Source organism: Sphaerodactylus townsendi, linkage group LG01 (assembly GCF_021028975.2).
Source record: "Sphaerodactylus townsendi isolate TG3544 linkage group LG01, MPM_Stown_v2.3, whole genome shotgun sequence".
In the NCBI taxonomy this organism is placed as follows: domain Eukaryota; kingdom Metazoa; phylum Chordata; class Lepidosauria; order Squamata; family Sphaerodactylidae; genus Sphaerodactylus; species Sphaerodactylus townsendi.
The window spans coordinates 6,178,466-6,200,553 of NC_059425.1; the positions used below are offsets into that span (position 1 = coordinate 6,178,466).

A 22,088-nucleotide genomic window follows, 5' to 3' on the forward strand; every position below is an offset into this window, starting at 1 on the left:
TGTTTTCTGCCCATCCTTCTCCATCCAGCTAGAATAGGATAGATTAGTGAACCTGTCTCTCCGCCTTTCTATCCAGGACGGAGTTCACTAATAAATACTCTTTTTATTAGATTAGAAACTGCAAACGACTCCGACTTTCTTTTGTGTCTGAAGTTCTCTCCAGCGAGCTTCAGCTCCCTGCGCGTGCCGCCGATAAAGCTCTGTGCCGGTGTGCAAAGGGAAAACACACACCAGGGGTTGTTTCCCCCAACAGGTCACAGTTCTCTCAGAACTCTCTCAACCCCACTGACCCCAGGAGGTGTCTGTTGTGGGCAGGGGGAGGGAGCTGTTTTGAGACTCCTTACAGGAGAGAAAAGTGGGGTATGAAAACCAACTCTCTTTCCCCCCCAAGCCTGGTGTGGATGTGGACACACACACACACACACACACTATATTTATGTGCATTTAATATATGTGGAAGAGCGGGGAGAACGATTAAAACAACACACACACACACACACACCCCGCATAGTGCCGGTCTCCCAGCAGACCCCAGACAGCACCTGTAGCCACGCCTCGCCCCTGCCCCCGAGGGTTAAAGGGACAGAGAGGCGCAGTCCTAGAGAAGCCGCGGCCAGAGGGGTGGGGGGAGAGCGGGGGTCCCTCCCTTGGCCCCCTTTCTGCAGCAGCAGGATCAGGCGCTCGCTCAGCGCCTCAGGGGCAGCTGGACGGGAAGTCCCAGCATATTCAGGAAAGAGACGCAGGGAAGGAGGGGGAGGAGCGCCCGGCAGGAGGCTCTTCAGGTGGGGCGGGGGGGAGTTGATCCAAAGGATCCAGAAGGGGACGGCATATGATTAGTGGGGAGAGGCAGCGGGCTGTGGGGCGCTGGGACCCCAGAAATAAGAGAGACCCCCCTTCTGCCCCCCCAGGCCAGGCTCTGCTGCCCACCCGCCCCTCTTGCGGGCAGAGTTCAGGCTCCTGGAGGGGGGCGCAGAGCCAGCTGCAGCTGCAATGCAAAGGGGCGTGTCTGGTTTAAGGGCTCCCCCCTCCCTCCCAATCCCAGCTGGCGGGGGGGGGACACCAGGCCCGGAGCACGTATTGCTGCAAGGTGGTCCCTCGGATAAGGCGGGTGCTGCTGGTCTGGGGGGCGAGGAAGCATCTCTGGAGTCCAGAGCAGGGGAAGCAGGGCGGGGGGGGGGTGTCCCATGCCCTCCCCCAAGGAGCCAGGGGGCAAGCCCACACCCCCAGCAGATTCTCCCCCTGCCCCTCTGGTGCACTCTTGTCTTTGGGGAAGCAGAGCAGGGGCCGGAGACCCCTCCCTTTGCACTTGGGTTTGCCCCAGGGGGGCTTCTTCTGGGGAGGGGCTTGTGTACTTTTCCCTCCCCTTCCCACCTGGTTGTGGAGGCATCAGGGGGCCTCCTCAGGATCTCTCCGCCTTTCCTGCCAAGCTGGAGTCTGCAGCTGGAAGGCCTTCTAGGGGCTGCCACTTTGAAAACTTGCAGAGTGTGGCTTCAGTGGTGCAGGGTCAGGAACTCTTTACTTTAGAGTGGATGTGCAGAGGTTGGAAGGAGGAGGTATGAATGGGGGACCACCCCAAATAGTGGGAGAACGGTGATGGAGTCAAACACTGTGGACCCTTCCTCAATCAAAGGTGGTCTCCTCAGCTGTGCCTGAAGCCATTGTGAGAGAGAGTCATTCAGCGAGGGACTGGGCTCCAGGAACGCCATTTGCATAGTGCAGAAAGAAGAAATCCCCACCCCTTTTATTTCTCATTATCCAGGCAAGAGTGAAAAAACATAGATGCCTTCTACACCATCTCCTGCGCTTGGAGCCGAAGGGAAGAGAGAACCATGGCCATACAGCTAATCAGGTAAAAGGAGGAGGGTGGGAGTGAGGAGGGCCTGGTCCAGACATCGTGAGAGGGAAGCGATGGTTCCTTCTGTTCTGGGGCTCGGAGTGTGGGGGTCCTTGCCCTTGGTCCTGGTGCTGCCAGATTTCCAGACAGCCCATGGTGACCCCCCCCCCTTCCGAGGCCTAGACTGGCAGGAGCAGAAACTATACAATAAAACACTGGATACCATGAATTTCTCACACCAGGTCAAGTTACGTGCTCAGCCATCCTGTGGCCTCTTCCTCCTAAGGCAGCCCCGCAGTGAAGACAACCCTAAAGCTTAGGACCTTGGCCCCAAAGAGGGTGGGGTTAGAGGGTTAAATGTCCCCACAGGAGCTCTGTCTCCCCCTCCTCTCTGTGCAGCTGTTCCACTATTAGATTTGCCTCTCTTGGCTTAATATTAAGCTCCATAGGACACAGACATTCAGGAAGGATCACTTGAAATAGCTGGAAGCGTGCATCCAGAGGGAAAGTCTATAATCCATGCCTGGCTGTGTGAGGACACGCTTAAGACCCCTGGGTATGTTCTCTAAATCTGGAGAAGAAAAGGTGAAGGGGTGGCATAAGTCTCTTCATTGAGTCTCTGGAAGGAGCACCTTCCTTATGAGGAGAGGCTGCAGTTTTTTGGGATTCTCTAGTTTGGGAGACGTCTGAGGGGGGATGTGATTGAAGTCTATAAAATTAATGCATGGGAGTAGAAAATGTTGACAGAGATTTTTCTCTCTTTCTCACAATACTAGAACCAGGGGGGCATTCATTTAGAAATGCTGGGGGAAAAATGAGGACTAATCAAAGGGAAACACTTCTTTCATGCTAGCGTGTGATTTGGTGTTTGGAATATGCTGCAGGAGGTGGTGGTGGCCACTAGCCTAGACATAGCAAAACTTTAAAAGGGGCTTGGAGGCAGATTCATGGAGGAGAAGTGTGATCTATATATGGCTCCCAATTCCTGATCCCTCCTTGATCTCAGATTACAAATGCCTTAGCAGATCAGGTGCTCAGGAGCAGCAGCAGCAGAAGGCCCTTGCTTCGCATCCTGCAGGTGGAGCTCCAAAGGCACAAGGTGGAGCCCTGGAGTAGCGAGAGCTGGACTGGATGGACTCTGGGTCTGATCCAGCAGGCTCCATTTCACCTGTCTCTTAACAGCCCCTGCCTAAATATTTAGAAAATATATCACATATTGCTCCAGAGACTAAGGAACACAAATTAACAGTTTAAAAGCTCTGAAAAAGAGATTCCAGAAAGAGGAGTTCCCTGATAGAAAGGGCTGTTTGACTGTGAATGCGCTGCCTTGGGAAGGTGGTGGAATCTCCTTTGGAGGGATTTTCTAAACAGGCAGCTAGACCAGCACTTGCATCTGTTGCAGGAGTGCTTTAACTGTGAGTTCCTGCATGGCAGGGGGGGTGAACCAAATGTCCCTGGTGGTCTTTCTAACTCTGTGATTCTATGACCAAAAGTCTTGAACGTAAACAGATACATGAGATAAAACGACATACAATTTAAAATCTTCACATTAACCGGTGCCTGAGACGGCATTACAAAATGCAGCATTACAAAATAACATACATAATTCCTAACATTTACACATAACTAAAATGGAGACATAGACCTATACAACGGGTCCAGGGTTGGGGCTGTTTCCCAGCACCTGCCAGTCTGTTCCACTCCCCTCCTTGTTATAAATGATCCCCACCCCGTCCCTACAACACCCCACTGAACTGACTTAGCCCACTTACAAAGACTTTCCCTAAGGAGCAGGAGACTTTAGGAAATAGCTAGCCAGCAAGAAGAAACCTTGTAGGAACATATCAGGAGGCCTCAGCAGCAAGAGGCCTCAGAAGGAGTTCCAGGAACAGAGGCCAGAGCAGTGAGCCCCTAACCAAAGCTGCAATCAGTCTTAGGCGTGGGGAGGCAGGCCAGCACAGGCCCAGCCAGGCTACTGTGAGAGAAATCATGGAGAGAGGCCAGGAAAGCTGAAAGAGCCTAAAAGGAGCTAGAACAGTGGATCTCAGGAGAGGAGAGGAATGTCACAAAGGAGACATAAAAGAAAGGCATGTGAGAGAGGGCTGGGCTGGTACTGTTCAGAGGTTGGTCTAAGCTTGCAGGGAGTCTCCTGTGCTACCTGGCTGAAACCGAAAGAGCTTTGCCGAGCAAACAACTGAGTCATTTCCTGTTTGTTCCAGAAGAGTAGCCAAGTTCCTGCAAGGGGTGGCTAGCAGAGGGGGCGCTCACACAATTTTTATACAGTCAACAAGTAAAGCTGATTTTAATGAGATTTTTGAAGATCACTATTGCCAGACGTTTTGCAACAGATCTAGGTATTCCTGCATCCAAATCTGCTCACTTGGGTACTGGGCACCATAAAAAGGACCTTCATTCTCAGATTAAATGTGGCAATAAAAGCCCTGGATTCAAATGAGTGTTGCGCGAACACCACCCTAAGCGTATTCTTGTGACACAACTTGGCACCAACCTGCCAACCATCACAGAACCTTCAAAGGTGTGTTGTCTGAAGGTTCAGAAATTCCACTAGTTGTAAGAAAGAAAGCAAGATGTTCACTAGCTGGAGCAGTTAATCAACCTTCCTTGTTAAGGGAAAATATTTACAGCTGTATAATTTGGCTTATGAATTAAATAAGCAAATCCATTGTTCCTTCTATCAGGAGCAGATTTACCCTGGAATCCATCACAATTTCTCTGCTTTTGGATTTCCTGCCCACAGACCAGCTTTCCACTGATGTAAAGAAATGTTTCCTTCTTCCTTGCAGGGTGGGGTGTACTTTGAAGAGGTGGCCGTGCATTTCACCAAGGAGGAATGGGCCCTGCTGCGGCCCCCCGAAAGGGCGCTGTACAAGGAAGTCATGCTGGAGAACTTTCGGAATGTGTCTTCTCTGGGTGAGGATCCTTTTCTTCTGGGCTGACCCCAATAGCAGATCTCTGCGACCCTCCATGACCCTTCCTCTGGTTTGGGATGCCTTTGCGGAGAGGGTGCCTCCGCCTGGCAGTCCTGTGTTGGACCACCTCAAATGACATCAGAAAAGGTTCCAGGGTGTTAAGACTCGAACCTGGGTGTCAGGAGACGCCTAGTTATCTACAAAGCGTGTGAAGCCATAAAGTAAAGATCAAGGAAAGAATGCTCCAGATGGCAATGGTAACATATAGCAGGCTGGTTGCATATATCTTTTAGCAGCATTGATTGATAGCTTTAAGCAATGCATCTCAATCACATAGCTAAAATCCCCAAGACACAGGGGAATGCTCAGTCAAGAGAAAGTGGGGTAGTCTGAGCAGGGGCTTCTCTCCAGTCGTGCCTCACCTGGACTGAGAGGTGGCTGTGGAGGGAACTCTGCTGGCTTCTTTGCCCATGACCAAGTTTACAGCTGCATTTCTGCAACACAGTCTCTGCCCACCAGTGCCTACATTCTCATTTATCTCATTTTCAAATTTAATCAATCTATCACTTTTATCATCGTGAATTCCCATCAAACTCTTTATTTGGAATGCCTCATAATATTCTTATAATTCCGGGATACCCCAGCCCATGAGTTTCTTTGACATATATACTATTCATTACTCTTGGTCCCTTTTGATTAAACACCCATAATTTTATTTTCTTATCCCATTCCTCAAACTGCTTTTTTTAAATCTCTATTGGTAAGGTACGGAATAAGTAAAACATTTTTGGCACAATACACGTTTTTAATGCCATTAATCTCCTAGTTATGGATAGATTCTTCCCCTGCCATTCTTTTAATTGCTTTGCAATTTTCTTCCAAATTGCTTCATAATTATATTTAAACATCTTCTCATTTCTATTCGTTAGTGTTATGCCCAAATATTTAATTCTCTTCGTCACCAATTCCTTTCCTAATATTTTCTTTTCTATATTTATTCCCAAAATTTCTGTTTTTTCCATATTTACCATCAACTCAGAATATTTTTGAAAATCCTTTAATATTATTTTTAATTCTCTCAACGTTTCAACTGGGTTAATCATTATTAATAATATATAATCAGCAAATTTATTTATTTATTTATTTATTTATTAGGCTTGATAGACCGCCCAACCCCCGAAGGGCTCTGGGCGGTGTACAATGAGACATAAAACAAATACAATCTAAGATCTCATAAATACAATAGCAATAAAACATTAAAATTCATTAAAAATACATTATAGCAGCAATTCCAAAAATTACAGATAATTTAATCTTATTTCTTCCTGATTTATCTTATAGGCTTTAATTCTACCGTTGTTCCTAATTCTATCTGCTGAAAATTCCTTTGCTGCTACAAATAATGATGGTGATAGAGGGCATGCCTTGAATAATCTGAACCCACTAAGGTTTATGAGTAGTATTTTCTCCCTTGCGTGTCTCTACAAAATAAAATCCACTCCCTTCTCTGTGATGTGCGGCATTCCTTAATGAGCCTTTCCTGCTTATTGTTCCTCAGTAGATTTTCTTCAGAGATAAAAGCAGGAATTGGTGAGCTTTGGCATAGCACTGCTGTATTACTGAGAACAGACCATTCTTGTCTGCCTGAACTTGTCCCCTCACAGAAGTTAGCTTTGTGCCAAGAGAACGGAGCAATTCCCTAACACAGCTGTTCCTCAGCTCACTCATGACTCCTTAGCTCACCTTGCTGCGGAACTTGCTCTCAGTTCTCACAGCACTGATTAAAAACTGACTCTTTAGCTGCCAGCCAATCACAAGAATCTTCTGTAATCCATCACATCAGTCACAGAAATGCTAGAGCCAGATGGATGATTCATGGCTCTGTCCTATCCCTCATCCCATTCCTAATATTCAACCTATTGTGTATTTCTGGATGGGCTGTCAGCCTCACTTGGGACTGAGGAATTTATTTGCACTCAGGAGAGTTATAATTTGGTGGTTGTTGGAACGTGCGGGTTACAAAGGTCTTGGTGATTGCTAAGCCTGACTCATATCCCAACCTTGAAGAGGAAGAAAGGGTGCTTCGTGGGACATGTGATGAAGGAGGAGGAGCTGCCAGGTAGTTACCTATATATGTCCCTCGGGACAGTACCATACCTGCGCTTCCTTTTAAGAAGCCCGGTGGATTTGTACAGGGATTATCCTGTGTTTGACCTTCTCTTCCTTAGGGATTGCAGATGAGATAATGAATGTGGAAATGGCGGTGTAGATCTGGAGCTTTGTAGAAAACAACCAGCTTCCCTTGTGCCAAGTCAGTTCGCTTGTTCCCTGTCCCGCACTGAGTGGCGTGAAGGCTCTGTAGCGAGGGCTATTCTCCGAGCACCTGAAACCGCTTTAAATGGAGATGCAGGCACTGATACCTGGGATCCTTGCGCATGGGAAGCAGGCATTTCCACCGCAGATGAGACCCAGAGCAATTCCAGAAGGGCCTCACAATGAGTGCATTTCACCTTCTTCTCCCGCTGGGTTTCCCGACAGAGTTGTCAGCGATTCTGAGCAGCCTGGCGCATAGAGATTTCCCCAACAGGACTTTAACATAGGACATCTTGCAGAGGCAATCCTTGCTTTCTCAGTAACTTTCAAGCCTTAGCCAGGATTCATCTCCAGTTGTCTGTTGTCAGTCTCTAACACATTTGGGAACTCCATTCTTCTTCCCAGAGCTCTCCACTATCACATCCTTACAACGGCTTCCCTCGGAGGGTAGCAGGAGTCACAGGGAACACATGAGCTGGGCCAGGGTGCATCCAGCTGGCTTCTGCAGCAGACTGGGGTTTTAGAAAGCAGGGCTCCTGAATCTCAGCACTTGACACTCTACCCACTCCAGCTGCTGCCCAGTCAGAGATAGGCTGAGAGGCTCCCCTGGGAAGGCCCAGCCAGAGCAGCTCTCTGAGGCCAGGAGATAGCGGAGCTTTTCCCTGCCCTACCACCACCAGCTGGGCTCCCAGCCGGCAGTCCCTTCTGTCCTCTCCTAGGGACAATGGAGCCCAGTGCAAAATCTGAATTTTGTGACCCCCTCCCCCTGGATGGGCAGCTGCTGTGATGCTGGAAACCACCTCTAAACAGCATCACTTTCAATGGTGGTATTTAAGCTAGAATTGGACAGAACTATCCTTTTAAATCTACAGCAAGGGAGGAGAATCTGGGGTCCCCTAGTTAAACTTCTTTATGGAAAGCCGATATGCTATTTTGGGAGTGGATGCTTTCCCACCCTGAAACAGCATGCTTTCAATTTTTAAACTAGGGGACCTCAGGGTCTCCCGTCAGAGGAATCTATGCTGAAGGGGTGAATATTTAAAAGGAGAATCTGGGAAAATTTGGGGGGTGCCTGCTGTCAGGGGTGCAATTGTTAAACTAGCAGCACCAAAATTTTAGGGTATCTTTAGGAGACCCTCCTGATAATACCACCCAGGTTAGGTGAAGTTTGGTTCAGGGGAGCCAAAGTTATGGACCCTGAAATGTGTAGCTGGCCCATTTCCTGGCTTTAAGCATTTGGAAACTATTAGAAGGGATGGGGGGCGCCCCCCCCCTGGGAGTCCATAGCTTTGGACCCCCCTATATCAAACTTCACAAAACATGGGTGGTATCAGTAGGAGACTCTCCTGATGATATCACCCAGGTTTGGAGGGATTTGGTCCATAGGGGCCAAAGTTATGGACCATAAATGTATTAGAATTTTTTAGTTCAGAGCGTGGGATGCTGTTTTTTCTCCCCACTAGGGGAAGGGATGGAAATTATAATAGCAGATTGCTTTAATGCCACCATCTACTCTTATTTTTACTGTAACTTATTATATTACTAGAAATTTTTATAGTTCTCGCTGCTTTTAAATGTTTTAATTGCTTATATTGCCTTCTTCTATGTTGTACACCGCCCAGAGCCCCCCGGGGATGGGGCGGTATATAAGCTCAAAAAATAAAATAAATAAATAAATAGCCTCCATCTTCTATTAGCTTCCATTGGAAACAATGGATGGGGCACCTCCTTTGGGAGTCCATAACTTTGGACTCCCTGAACCAAACCTCACCAAACCTGGATGGTATAATCAGGAGGGTCTCCTAAAGATACCCTGAAAGTTTGGTGCTGCTAGCTTATAGGCCAATAATAAAAAAAACCTCTAAAATAAAAAAACCACAAAGGGGGGTGGAGCTTCGGACATGTAATGGGGGGGGGTTGAACCTGAGAACCCCCCCTTTACCTACATCCTTGCCAATCAGAGACCTTCATCACTGCCTAACAACAGTCACGGGCCTGTAGCTTCATTTTGGGGCTGGTGTTTGATTTACTGTTTAGGTCAGTGAAGGAACTCTCTGCCAGTAACTGTCCTGATGCAATCCTATCCTCCCTACTGTGTGGCATTTCATAGGTCCAGATTGCCCTCCAGGACTCCGGAAATGGTTTTCAGACCCCTGACCTTTGAATTCTTGCATTCTGTGCAGCAGTTAATTTAGTTCAGTCTATAACACTCAAACTCTGTTCTTTTTCCTAGAGTTCACGCCGCAGTTCTTTTCTCTTTCCACACGGGAAGTGTGTGATGATCCAGCATATGGAATGAAAGAGCATTGTGTGAATGAAAAAGGGGTGACAGGTTCCGATGGAAAAGACAGAACTGAGTATTCTTCTTGCGTTGCCCTGAAAAGAAAGAAGGAAAACAGTCAATGAAAGACAGAAGTAATTCTGGTCCTTTCCAGGTTGACCATTCGCATAAAACAGCACTATTTGATGAAATTCACGAAAAATACAATAGGAATAAAAATGCTACAACTGGGGAAAGGCTTTCTGAAAAATCAAATAAAAATGTCCATTGCAGTGAACGTAACCAAATGAAAATCCTTAAATCCTTGAAATATGCAGAGAGATTTGTGGAGAAAAAAAAGATAATTTCTTATTTAACCAGTCATACACAGGAGACCGACTATATTTCTCATAAACGAATTCAAACAGGAGAGAAACGTTATCAATGTCCAGAGTGTGGCAAACAATTCAATGAGAGTGGAAATCTTACCGCACATCAAAGAATTCACACAGGGGAGAAACCATATAAATGCCTGGAATGTGGAAAACGTTTCAGTCAGAATGGCAGCCTTACTTTCCACAGAAGAATTCACACAGGGGAGAAGCCGTACAAATGCCTGGAGTGTGGAAAGGCCTTCAGTCAGAAAGGACATCTTACTTCCCATCAAACAATTCACACAGGAGAAAAACCATACAAATGCCTGGAGTGTGGAAAGACCTTCAGTATCAGCTCAAGTCTTACTTCCCATCAAACAATTCACACAGGGGAGAAACCGTACAAATGCCTGGAGTGTGGAAAGGCCTTCAGTCAGAGCAGAAGTCTTACTTCCCATCAAAGAATTCACACAGAGGAGAAACCATACAAATGCCTGGAGTGTGGAAAGGCCTTCAGTCAGAGTACAAGTCTTACTTCCCATCAAAGAATTCACACAGGGGAGAAACCATATAAATGCCTAGAGTGTGGAAAGGGATTCAGTAAGAGTGGATACCTCACTTCCCATCAAAGAATTCACACAGGAGAAAAACCATACGAATGCCCGGAGTGTGGAGAGGCTTTCAGTCACAGCAGAAGTCTTACTTCACATCAGAGAATTCACACAGAGGAGAAACCATACAAATGCCCGGAGTGTGGAAAGGCCTTCAGTCGGAGCACAAGTCTTACTTCCCATCAAAGAATTCACACAGGGCAGAAACCATATAAATGCTTGGAGTGTGGAAAAGGCTTCAGTAAGAGTGGATACCTAATTTCCCATCAAGGTATTCACACAGGGGAGAAACCGTACAAATGCTTGGAGTGTGGAAAGTCCTTCTGTCACAGCACAAGCCTTACTGCACATCAGAGAATTCACACAGGGGAGAAACCATATAAATGCTTGGAGTGTGGAAAGGGATTCAGTAAGAGTGGACAACTAACTACCCATCAAAGAATTCACACAGGGGAGAAACCATATCGATGCCTGGAGTGTGGAAAAAGCTTCAGTGACAGTTCAAGTCTTCCTGTACATCAGAGAATTCACACAGGGGAGAAACCATACAAATGCCTGGTCTGTGGAAAAAGCTTCAATCGGAGAGGAAACCTTACTTCCCATCAAAGAATTCACAGAAGAGAGAAACCGTACAAATGCCTAGAGTGTGGCAAAGCCTTCAGTCACAGCACAAGTCTTTCTATACATCAGAGAGTTCACACAGGAGAGAAACCATATAAATGCCTGGAGTGTGGAAAAGCCTTCAGACAAAGCACAACTCTTACTTCACATCAGAGAGTTCACACAGGGGAGAAACCATACAAATGCCTCCAGTGTGGGAAAGGCTTCCGTTATAGTGGAAGCCTTACTTCCCATCGAAGAGTTCATACAGGGCAGAAACCTTATAAATGCCTGGAGTGTGGGAAAACCTTCAGTCACAGCTCAGGTCTTACCGCACATCAGAGAATTCACACAGGGGTGAAACCCTATAAATGCCTGGAGTGTGGAAAAGACTTTATTCAGAGTGGAAGCCTTACTTCCCATCAAAGAATTCACACAGGTGAGAAGCCATATAAATGCCTTGACTATGGAAAAAACTTCTGTAGGAGTGGACATCTAACTTCCCATCAAAGAATTAATGCAGGGGACAAACCATATAATGCCTGGAGTGTGGAAAAAGTTTCAGCTGGCTTTCACACCTTACTCATCATCAAATAAATCACATGGAGGAAATCATAGCAAATACAGCTAAACAGTCTCCATTCTGCTGCCATTTTGTCACCCTCCTCTGGACACAGTCCAATATTTTTAATGTATTCTGGTGCCCAGAATTGGATGCAGTGTTCCAGGTGAGGTCTGAGCAATGCAAACGGATAGAGTGGTACTATTTCTTCCCTGAGATCCAACCCAGAGTGTCGATCAAGGAAAGTATGGAAAGCTGTTGGTCTGTTATGCATTGCCCCCACATGTCAATGGGGCACACAGAACACGGCCTCCCTGATTAATTCCATCCTGTTTGGGAGCCGATCCTTTTGTCACCCCCAAAGCCCCATGGGCCACAAGATCTGTTGTTCCCCATCTGACTCATTGCAGAGCCTGGCAGCTGGCATTTCTCCCAGAGTGGAAAGATTTTTTTCCCAAAATGTCCTCTTTTAAAGTAGAGGAGAACTCTATTAAGTGGCTCATGATTGGCCTTGGGTGGAGAAGGTAATTCTTCTTGGCACCTACTGGAAAACAGCTCCAAATCCTCCAATGAGCATTTACCATTTGGAATTGAAGTAGAGCATGACAAAGACTCCTGCCTGGTTAAAAGCAGATCTCTGGGAATATGATTGAACAATGATTTCTGCAGGAGGAAGTAGTACAAATCAAAGTCTTGGAGGTGCCCTTCCAGAGGAGAAGGAACATTTGAAGATCCAAAGCATGGGCATCAATGTTGGGGCTGGTATTTTAGATCGTTATTCTGTGCATTCTACATTTACAAACCTTTCTTTGCACTACAGACACAAAAGAAAGCCCAGGGAAGTGAGGGCGTGCTTAGTCCAGCCTCCTAATTCTAGCTGTGGGGGTGGACAGCATGGTTTGGGAAGGGTGCTCAGCGTGCACTGAGAGATGCTCCTCACAGGAAGATATTAGGATGGCTGCCACTTAATCCAAGGCTCCTCAGCTCATCAATCATATCACCCTCATCTACTCCTGCCTTTGATGAAGGATTTCCTCTTCTCTCCTGCCCCCCAAGAGTGAATCTGTCTCCTAATATAATACCCTCTGTAATACATGCAGGGACCACCTAAAATGGGGAGTGGAAGATCTTTAGGAATTACAGCTGATGTCCACATGGCAGAAATGAGTTCCCCATAACAATTTGGATTTATACCCCGCTTTTCTCAACCATAAGGTGTCTGAAAGTGGCTTGCAAACTCCTTCCTTTTCTCTCCCCACAACAGGCACCTTGTGAGGTAGGTGGGACTGAGAGTTCCAAGAGAAGTATGACGGGGTCAAGGTAACCCAGCAGGCTTCGTGCGGAGGAATGGGTATCGGACTACTTCCACACTGACGAGTTGTCTACTAGAATTAAAGACCTACCCTTTTGGAAATTTCAGAAGACTTGGAAAGACTTCATAGTCTACCTGGAAAATAATAACAATAAGATATGAGTTAATAGTTATGCAGGAAGAATTAGGATTTTGATTGTTAATTCTAACCTTAGTAATTAGGGAACAAAAACTGAAAACTCCTCTGTTAGATTGGGGGAGTCACTTTTCTTGTTTTCTTTCGCTTCTTCCTTTTTTCCCTCCTATTTCTATCTCCTCTTTATGTTTTCTTTTTTCTTTTTCTTCTTGCATTCTTTCTCTTTCCTCCTTCGTTCTCTGTCTTTTCCTCTCAGTATTTCTGGATTTCTTTTATCAATTGTACGTTGGTAATTGAATGGTCTTGTCTATGTATCACCATTTTAAATTGGAATCAATAAAAACATTTGCAAAAAAAGTTGTGGAGGAGTGGAGAGTCAAACTCAGTTCTCCAGATTGGACTGCACACTGGCTGAATGGCAGGAGGCGAGGCTGCTTTGAACGGTAGAGTATAAGGCGTTATATCTCATTGAGGTTTCCCCCCTCCCCAACCCCTGCTGTTCTCAGTTGCCCTGCCTGAATCTCCAGGAATTTCAGTTAGCAACCCTCATTCCCACAGATTCATGTTGTGTCTTACAATAAATCCTTCAGGCTTTGTAATCCAACTTTATTCAAGCTCAGCCAAGAACTCTAAAAACACTCTTTAACATGCATGCACTCCCCTTCCTTACACATCCTTAAATACCAGTCTCTTAAAGAGACATACACTCTATACCGCATTTCCCCCTTTTTTAATTTTGTTTTTATTTTCTTAACCCAAAACATAGTCCTCTGTCCAAACCTTGAGGAAAGGGCATTCTCATTTATGAAAATGCTAGAGTGAGGAGAATTAGGACTAATAAAAGGAAACACTCGCTTGGCCTATAGCGTGTGATTGGTGTTTGGAATATGCTGCCACAGGAGGTGGTGATGGCCACTCACCTGGATAGCTTTAAAAGGGGCTTGGACAGATTTATGGAGGAGAAGTCGATTTATGGCTACCAATCTTGATCCTCCTTGATCTCAGATGGCAAATGCCTGAGCAGACCAGGTGCTCGGGAACAGCAGCAGCAGCTGGGCAGAGCGAAGCACAGACCTTTTATACAGTTCTTCACCCAATCAGAGGGGAAAGAGGGCAGTCCCCATCCCCATAATACAAACAAGGAAGGGGGCAGCGGCAGAAGGCCCTTGCTTTCACCTGCATATGAGCTCCCAAGGGCCACTGCGAGTAGCAGAGAGCTGGACTAGATGGACTCTGGTCTGATCCAGCAAGGCTCTTTCTTATGTTCTTATGTTCCTTTGACAGAATCCCAAGGAACCAGCCTCAGGCAAGAAAGTGTAGCCTTTTCCTTTGGGACTTAATCCCATCAGCAAAAGCAAAAGCCTCTCTTCCTCCTCTTTGTTTTAGATTGTTTCTGTAATATGTGGCAAGGGACTGCCCCCTTCCTTGTTTTATACTATGGGGATGGGGACTGCCCCCTTTCCCCCCTGATTGGGCGAAGAACTGTATAAAAGGTCTGTGCTTTGCTCTTTGCTGTTTTCAGATCCCCTGCTGGTTCCTCCCGCACTTGAGGTGGGTATGCCTGGCATCCATCAGAGCCCGGGCCTTTTCTGTGGTGGCTCCCGTTGTGTAGAAGGAGCTGCCTAAAGTGTCCCTTTGTTGTTGCAGATCTTCTTCAGGAGACGTTGCAAGATTTGTTTGCCGGGGCTTTCGGTGGGCGATGAACAGAATGGATTGTGTAGGTGGGGGCGTTTGGGGTTTGTTAACACAACACACACACACACACACGCCTAGAAACCTCTGCAACAGTGAGGGGGGGTTAATATTATTAGTACATACAACATATGTGGGGAAAGCGACTAGCACAGGGGTAGGGAACCTGCGGCTCTCCAGATGTTCAGGAACTACAATTCCCATCAGCCCCTACCAGCATGGCCAATTGGCCATGCGGCTGACAAGTGCTCCCTGAGCTGGAAATTGCTAATTCCTGAACATCTAGGCCTGATCTAATCCTGCACCACACGCACACTTTCACACGTATGCATAGGAAGTGACACTTCTGGGGGTCTCCCAGGTGACCCCGGACCCGCCCACCCGCCGCAGCGGCCCTGCGAGGGTTAAAGAGAGAGAGAGACGCAGTCCTAGAGAAGCCACGGAGAGGGTGGGGGAGCCACTTCCTGCCACTCCCGGAAGCAGCCTGTGATTCCCCCCCCCCCCACATGCCGCTTGGAAGGCCAGACGGGACCCCGGTGAGCTGGGGGGGGGGGGGCGAATGCGGGGGGGGGGGTTTGCAATGAAAGACCTGGAGGGGAGGGGGTCTCTGGGCCCCCTTTGTGCGGAGGAGTCACGTGGAGGGCTGAAGGCGGGATCCGAACTCGGCGCCCGGAGGGGCTCGACGGGGCTGGAGGGGTCCCAGGGGCGCTTTTCGGAAGGAGGGAGGGGCGCCGGGGGGGATTTTGGGTGGGGCGGGGGGGGGGCTGACCAAAGCCCCCCGAGAGGTGGGACCGAGGGGGGTGGGGGTGGAGGATGATTTAGTGGGTAGATTCCCCCTCCCTTCCTGGTTCTTCCGCCCCACCCCCTTGGGGGCAGGGTCCTTGATGGGGCGGGGGGCGCGGAGCCTGCAGCGGCCATTCAGCAAAGGGGCGTTTCTGGCATCCCCCCGTCCCTCCATCCGGAAATCCCAACTGGGGGGGGGGGGAACCAGCGAGGGGCCAGGCGGAGCTTCAGGGTCGCCCCCCAGGTGAGGCGGGCTCTGGTGGGCGAGGAGGCGTCTCTGGCGCCCAGAGCAGGAAAGGAAACCAGGCTGGGGGATCCCACGCCCACCCACCCCCTAAGGAGCCAGGCGGCCAGCCCACACCCCAGCAGATTTTCCCGACACATGGACTCCCCCACCTGCCCTGGCCTTTTGTTTTTGATGGACCACGCACCTGTCTGCACAGGTGGTGTCCCCAAGAGGGGCTGCTTCTGGGGAGGGAGGGGCTTGTGTGCCTTTTTTCCTCCCCTTCCCCACGTGTTTGTGGAGCATCAGTGCCCCTCCTCTGATCTCTGGCTTCCCTGCCAAGCTGGAGTCTGCATCTGAGCCTCTTCTGGGGGCTGCCACTTTAAACCCCCCCTAAGGTGGCTTCAGGCAGGGTCAGGAACTCTTTGCCCCAGACTGGATATGCAGAGGTTGGAAGGAAGGTGTATGAATGTGGGACCACCCCTAAAAATAGTGGCTCAGTGGGAAAAAGAGGATAGGTCAGACACTCTGGACCGAGGGGTAGGGAACTCCGAAACCATAGATGTGGGAACTGGTGTCAGCCCCAGCATGGTGGTGGCCATGCTGACCCAGAGCTGATCTCTGGCTTCCTGCCAATTATGGATTCTGCATCTGGAAGGCTGCAGTCCCTCTTCTGGGGGCTGCCACTTTAAACCCCCCCTAAGGTGGCTTCAGGCAGGGTCAGGAACTCTTTGCCCCAGACTGGATATGCAGAGGTTGGAAGGAAGGTGTATGAATGTGGGACCACCCCTAAAAATAGTGGCTCAGTGGGAAAAAGAGGATAGGTCAGACACTCCTATGGACCAGAGTGGGGAACCTGCGAAGCTCTCCAGATGTTCAGGAACTTCTGGAACTACATCAGCCCCTACCAGCGATTTGGTGGCCATGCTGACGAAGCTGATACCTCAGACTCCTAACCGTCCTGGAGAAACCACTGGGATTCTACCACTGCTCTAGATTCACTCCCAGAATCAGAAGGTGGTCCCCTCGGCTGCGCCCTGAAGCCATTATGGTCATTCGAGGGACTGGCCCAAGAAATGTCTTTGTAGTCCAAAAAAGGAATCCCCCACCCCTTTTATTTTTCCCCCTCCCAGGCAAGAGTGAAAAGACATATTTGATGCCTTCTCCACCATCTCCTGCGCTTGGCAAAAGGAAGAGAGACACCATGCAGCCAGCTCAGGTAAAGGGGTGTGTGGTGGGGGTACTGGTCAGACATTCACAAGAGGGCAGGGATGGTTCCTTCTGTTCCAAGACTTGGAGGATCGGGCTCCTTGCCCTTGGTTCTGGTGCTGCTGGATTTGAAGACTGTTCACGATCACACACCCCTTCCCCTATCTAAACTGTCAGGAGCGAATAAGTCCAAGCAGGAACTCTGAAACAAAACTGGGCCATGAATTTCCCATGTCAGCTACCATGTGGACATCTGTGGCCCCTTCCTCACAAGGCAGCTAGCCCCCTGCCAGTAAAGAGAGCCCCTCTGGGTCCAGGATGCCCCCGAAGAGGGATGGGGGTGGGGGGCCAAATATCCCCACAGGGCTCTGGTCCCCTCCTCTTTGTGCAACTGTTCCACTATTAATTAACTGTCTCTGAATATTAAGCTCATGTGACCACAATTCAGGAAGGATATTGACCAGTTGGAGCGTGTCCCGAGGAGGGCAATAATTAATGGTCAAAGGTCTAAAAACCATGCCCTGTGAGCAGAGGCATGTTTAGTCTGGAGAAGAAAAGGTTAAGGGGTGACATGATAGACATGCTGAAATATTGGAAGAGATGTCATGTTGAAGAGGGAGCAAGCTTGTTTTCTGTTCTCCAGAGACTAGAACTCAGAGTAATGGATGCAAACTTTGATAAAAGAGATTCCACCTAAACATTAGGAAGAAGTTTCTGTATAATTTTTTACACAGTCAACAAGTAAAACTGATTCTAATGAGATTTTGGAAGATCACGATTGCCAGACATTTTGCAACATTTTGGCTTATGAATTAAATAAGCAAATCCATTGTTCCTTCTATCAGGAGCAGATTTGCCCTGGAATCCATTCACAATTTCTCTGCTTTTGGATATCCTGCCCACAGACCAGCTTTCCACTGATGTAAAGAAATCTTTCCTCCTCCTCCTTGCAGGGTGGGGTGTCCTTTGAAGAAGTGGCCGTGTATTTCACGAAGGAGGAATGGGCCCTGCTGCGGCCCGCCCAAAGAACCCTGTACAAGGAAGTCATGCTGGAGAACTTTTGGAATGTGTCTTGCCTAGGTGAGGATCCTTTTCTTCTGGGCTGATCCCAACAGTAGATCTCTGCTACCCTCCATGATCCTTCCTCTGGTTTGGGATGCTTTTGCGGAGAGGGAACCTCTGCCTGGCGGACCAAATGACATCAGAAAAGGTTCCAGGGAGTTAAGTCTCAAACCTTAAGTCAATAAATGGACGCTAGTATTGATCAGTAGCGTTTATGGATGAGGCATTGAAGCACCAATGTCTGGCAAAGCCAATTCTGACAAACCTGGCTTTCGCCATCCCCTTTATCCCATTGCAAATCCCCCACACACACACACACTTTCCCACGAAATTGTGAAAAACAGTTCCCGAAGCTGAGGCCCCCCAAGGTCGTTGGCAGATAGTAAGAGAAAGCCACCTCACTTCCTGCCCCCACGAGATAACAGATGCAACTCTGCTTCTCATGGGACAAGTATGTCAGGGGATGCCTAGTTATCTACAGAGCATGTGAAGCCATAAAGCAAAGATCAAGGAAAGAATGCTCCAGATGGCAACGGTAACATATAGCAGGCTGGTTGCATATATCTTTTAGCAGCATTGATTGATAGCTTTAAGCAATGCATCTCAATCACATAGCTAAAATCCCCCAGACACAGGGGAATGCTCAGTCAAGAGAAAGTGGGGTAGTCTGAGCAGGGGCTTCTCTCCAGTCGTGCCTCACCTGGACTGAGGTGTGGCTGTGGAGGGAACTCTGCTGGTTTCAATGCCCATGACTGATTTTACAGCTGCATTTCTGCAACACACCCTCTGCCCGCTCCTGCACTGCAGAGATTTTTCCCTCCAACATTTCATCTGCCTCATTCTTTAGACTCTGAGCAGCCCTTCCTGGTAGCTTCTGTAGAAAAGTGTAGCACGTGAAGAATGTATTTGGTTGTAATTTCACTGTTTTCCCACCCTTTACTAAAATAAATATAAATGGGCTCCTTCAGCTCAGATTCCAGGCACTTCCCAGAGAACAAACAGGCACAGGAGGCTTTTTAGAAGTTAAAAAAGATGAACTAGATGAGATGTCTTTAAAAACCAGAAAGATATTTGGCAAAGCAAAAACAACAACAATAAAGCAATTAAATTGGTTTTAAAGGCACTGGATACAAGATTTTTATGACTTATTCCACAGATTCAGTTTTTTTCCATCATTCTGAAACTGTTTTATTTCTTAAGTCTTTCAAGTTACGTAAACTAATCAGATATTTTAAAAGCTTTTCAGTTTCTAATACAGTTCTCCTTTACTGTTCTCTTTTCTGAGAGAATGCCTTTACTCTGAGGTAACAGATGTTTTTAGCAGGATTTCTGCATGCTACCTAGGACAGTCTGAACCCACTAAGGTTTATGAGTAGTATTTTCTCCCTTGTGTGTCCCTACAGAATAAAATCCCCTCCCTTCTCTGTGATGTGCGGCTGTCCTTAATGAGCCTTTCCTGCTTATTGTTCCTCAGTAGATTTCCTTCAGAGATAAAAAGTAGGGATTGGTGAGCTTTGGCATAGCACTGCTGTATTACTGAGAACAGACCACTCTTGTCTGTCTGAACTTGTCCCCTCACAGAAGTTAGCTTTGTGCCAAGAGAACGGAGCAATTCCCTAACACAGCTGTCCCTCAGCTCACTCATGACTCCTTAGCTCACCCTGCTGCAGAACTCCCTCTCAGTTCTCACAGCACTGACTAAAAACTGACTCTTTAGCTGCCAGCCAATCGCAAGCATCTTCTGGAATCCATCACAGCAGCCACAGAACTGCTAGAGCCAGATGGACAATTCTTGTCTCTGTCCTATCCCTCATCCCATTCCTAATATTCAGCCTAATGTGTATTTCTGGGTGGGCTGTCAGCCTCACTTGGGACTGAGGAATTTATTTGCACTCAGGAGAGTTATAATTTTGGGGTTGGTTGCCCCCCCCTCCCCCGATTACAAAGTCCTCTGATTGCTAAGCCTGAGCTCGTATCCCAGCTTGAAAAGGATGGAGAGGTGTTTCTTGATGAAGGTAACTACTAAATGTCCCTTGGGACTGTACTTTGCCTGTGCTTCCTTTTAAGAGTGGGTGGGTTACTGTGAGGATTATCGTCAATGTTTGACCTTCTCTTCCTTAGAGATGGAATGAGATGTGAATGTGAAAATGGTGGCTGTAGATCTGGAAACTGTGAAAACAGCCTGCTTCCTTATACCAAGTCAGATCACTTATTCCCTGTCCATCCTGAGTGGCCGTGGCTCTTTGGCAGGGCTCTTTCCCAGGCCCCTGAAACCACTTTAAATGGAGATGCCAGGCAATGATCCTGGGATCCTTGTGCATGGAAAACATGCATTTTCCCCCAGAGAAGACCCAGAGTAATTTCAGCGAGCCCTTACACTAGTGCATTTTACCTTCTTCTTCCCTCTGTTCACAACAGAGTTGTCAGCGATTCTGAGCACCTTGGCACAAAGAGATTTCCCAACAGGACAACATAGCACATCTTGCAGAGGGAATCCTTGCTTTCTCAGTAACTTAGCCAGGATTCATCTCCAGCTGTCTGTTGTCAGTATCATAGATGAATGAAGCGGGTTTACTAAACAAAGGAACGTGCAGAGATGGTTGTGAGCAGTGGGTGGGTTGCACAGCAGAAGTCCTGACTGGCGGGGGAGGGGGACAGAAGAATCACCTGTCAAGTAAAAGGAAGAACCTGGCCATGCTTAAACTAATAGGATATAGCACAGACTCTGGGGGAATATATGACCTTTGAGAGATGCTGCAGTCTGGACTTTTCTGAGATTATAAGGAAGGTATGATGATGTTATTTCCAGGATTGATCTGAATGTAACTGAGACCCTCTAATTTTCCCATTCCATTTCTGTAATTATTCTCCATTCCTGCTTTCATCTCAGGTTTAACTGAAATAAAAAAGAAAGTGAGGGAGAGAGATAGTGGAGTCTTTGGAGGACCCCTTGTTCCTTCATTGAACTGAAAGGTTGGGGAGAGGATGTGACTTAAACAACTTCTGAGGGTGCTTTTTTGAGGATAGGAGGGCAGGTTATTCATGTTCCAGCCAGGGAGTCAAACACCACGGAGAGAAAATTTCCATTGCCTTTCTCGTAGAGCCCCAATTCAGTCATCCCTCACTGACCTGGGAAGATGAAGCAATGAGCCAACCTTCATCATTGCCTAACAACAAAGTCACAAACCTGTTTTTGGGGCTGGTGTTTGATTTTGGGGCTGGGGTTTGATTTACTGTTTAGGTCAGTGAAGGATCTCTCTGCCAGTAACTGTCCTGATGAAATCCTATTCTCCACACTGTGTGGTATTTCATAGGTCCAGATTGCCCTCCAGGACTCCGGAAATGGTTTTCAGACCCCTGACCTTTGAATTCTTGCATGCTATACAGTAGTTAATTTAGTTTAGTCTATAACACTCAAACTCTGTTCTTTTTCATAGTGCTCATGCCGCAATTCTTTTCTCTTTCCACACGGGAAGTGTGTGATCCAGCATATGGAATGAAAGAGCATTGTGTGAATGAAAAAGGAGTGACACGTTCCGATGGAAAAGACAGCACTGAGTATTCTGGTGCCCTGAAAAAGAAAGAAGGAAAACAGTCAATGAAAGACAGAAGTAATTCTGGTCCTTTCCAGGTTGACCATTCGCATAAAACAGCACTATTTGATGAAATTCACGAAAAATACAATAGGAATGAAAATGCTACAACTGGGGAAAGGCTTTCTGAAAAATCAGATAAAAATGTCCATTGTAGTGAACATAACCGAATGAAAATCCTTACGTCCTTGAAATGTGCAGAGAGATTTGTGGAGAAAAAAAAGATAACTTCTTATTTAACAAGCCATACACAGGAGACTGACTATATTTCTCATCAACGAATTCAAACAGGAGAGAAACCTTATCAATGTCCAGAGTGTGGCAAACACTTCAGTGAGAGTGGAAATCTTGCCGCACATAAAAGAATTCACACAGGAGAGAAACCATATAAATGCCTGGAATGTGGAAAAAGTTTCAGTCAGAGTGGAAGCCTTACTTCCCATCAAAGAATTCACACAGGGGAGAAGCCATATAAATGCCTGGAATGTGGAAAAAGCTTCAGTCAGAGTGGAAGCCTTACTTCCCATCTAAGAATTCACACAGGGGAGAAACCGTACAAATGCCTGGAGTGTGGAAAGAACTTCAGTTGCAGCA

The 22,088-nt window shown here is 47.3% G+C and overlaps 4 protein-coding genes and 1 pseudogene across 4 annotated transcripts in view; all 5 read left to right on the top strand.

The window, feature by feature from the left end:
* Nucleotides 1-22,088, top strand: part of LOC125440166 (zinc finger protein 91-like) — a 183,782-nt gene that overhangs the window by 110,491 nt on the left and 51,203 nt on the right. The gene's annotated exons all lie outside the window — the stretch shown is intronic.
* LOC125440106 (zinc finger protein 420-like) overlaps nt 1-22,088 on the top strand; it is a 313,705-nt gene that overhangs the window by 61,684 nt on the left and 229,933 nt on the right.
* Nucleotides 1-22,088, top strand: part of LOC125440371 — an 84,995-nt pseudogene that overhangs the window by 60,730 nt on the left and 2,177 nt on the right.
* The window catches only part of LOC125440115 (zinc finger protein 420-like), a 157,200-nt gene that overhangs the window by 20,142 nt on the left and 114,970 nt on the right, over nt 1-22,088 (top strand). The window lies entirely within an intron of this gene.
* The window catches only part of LOC125440145 (zinc finger protein 501-like), a 215,548-nt gene continuing 210,111 nt past the window's right edge, over nt 16,652-22,088 (top strand). Inside the window, exon 1 of the mRNA XM_048509783.1 lies at nt 16,652-16,691. Within this exon, the coding sequence (XP_048365740.1) occupies nt 16,679-16,691 (13 nt within the window). The 5' untranslated portion in view covers nt 16,652-16,678. The remainder of the gene's footprint in view (nt 16,692-22,088) is intronic.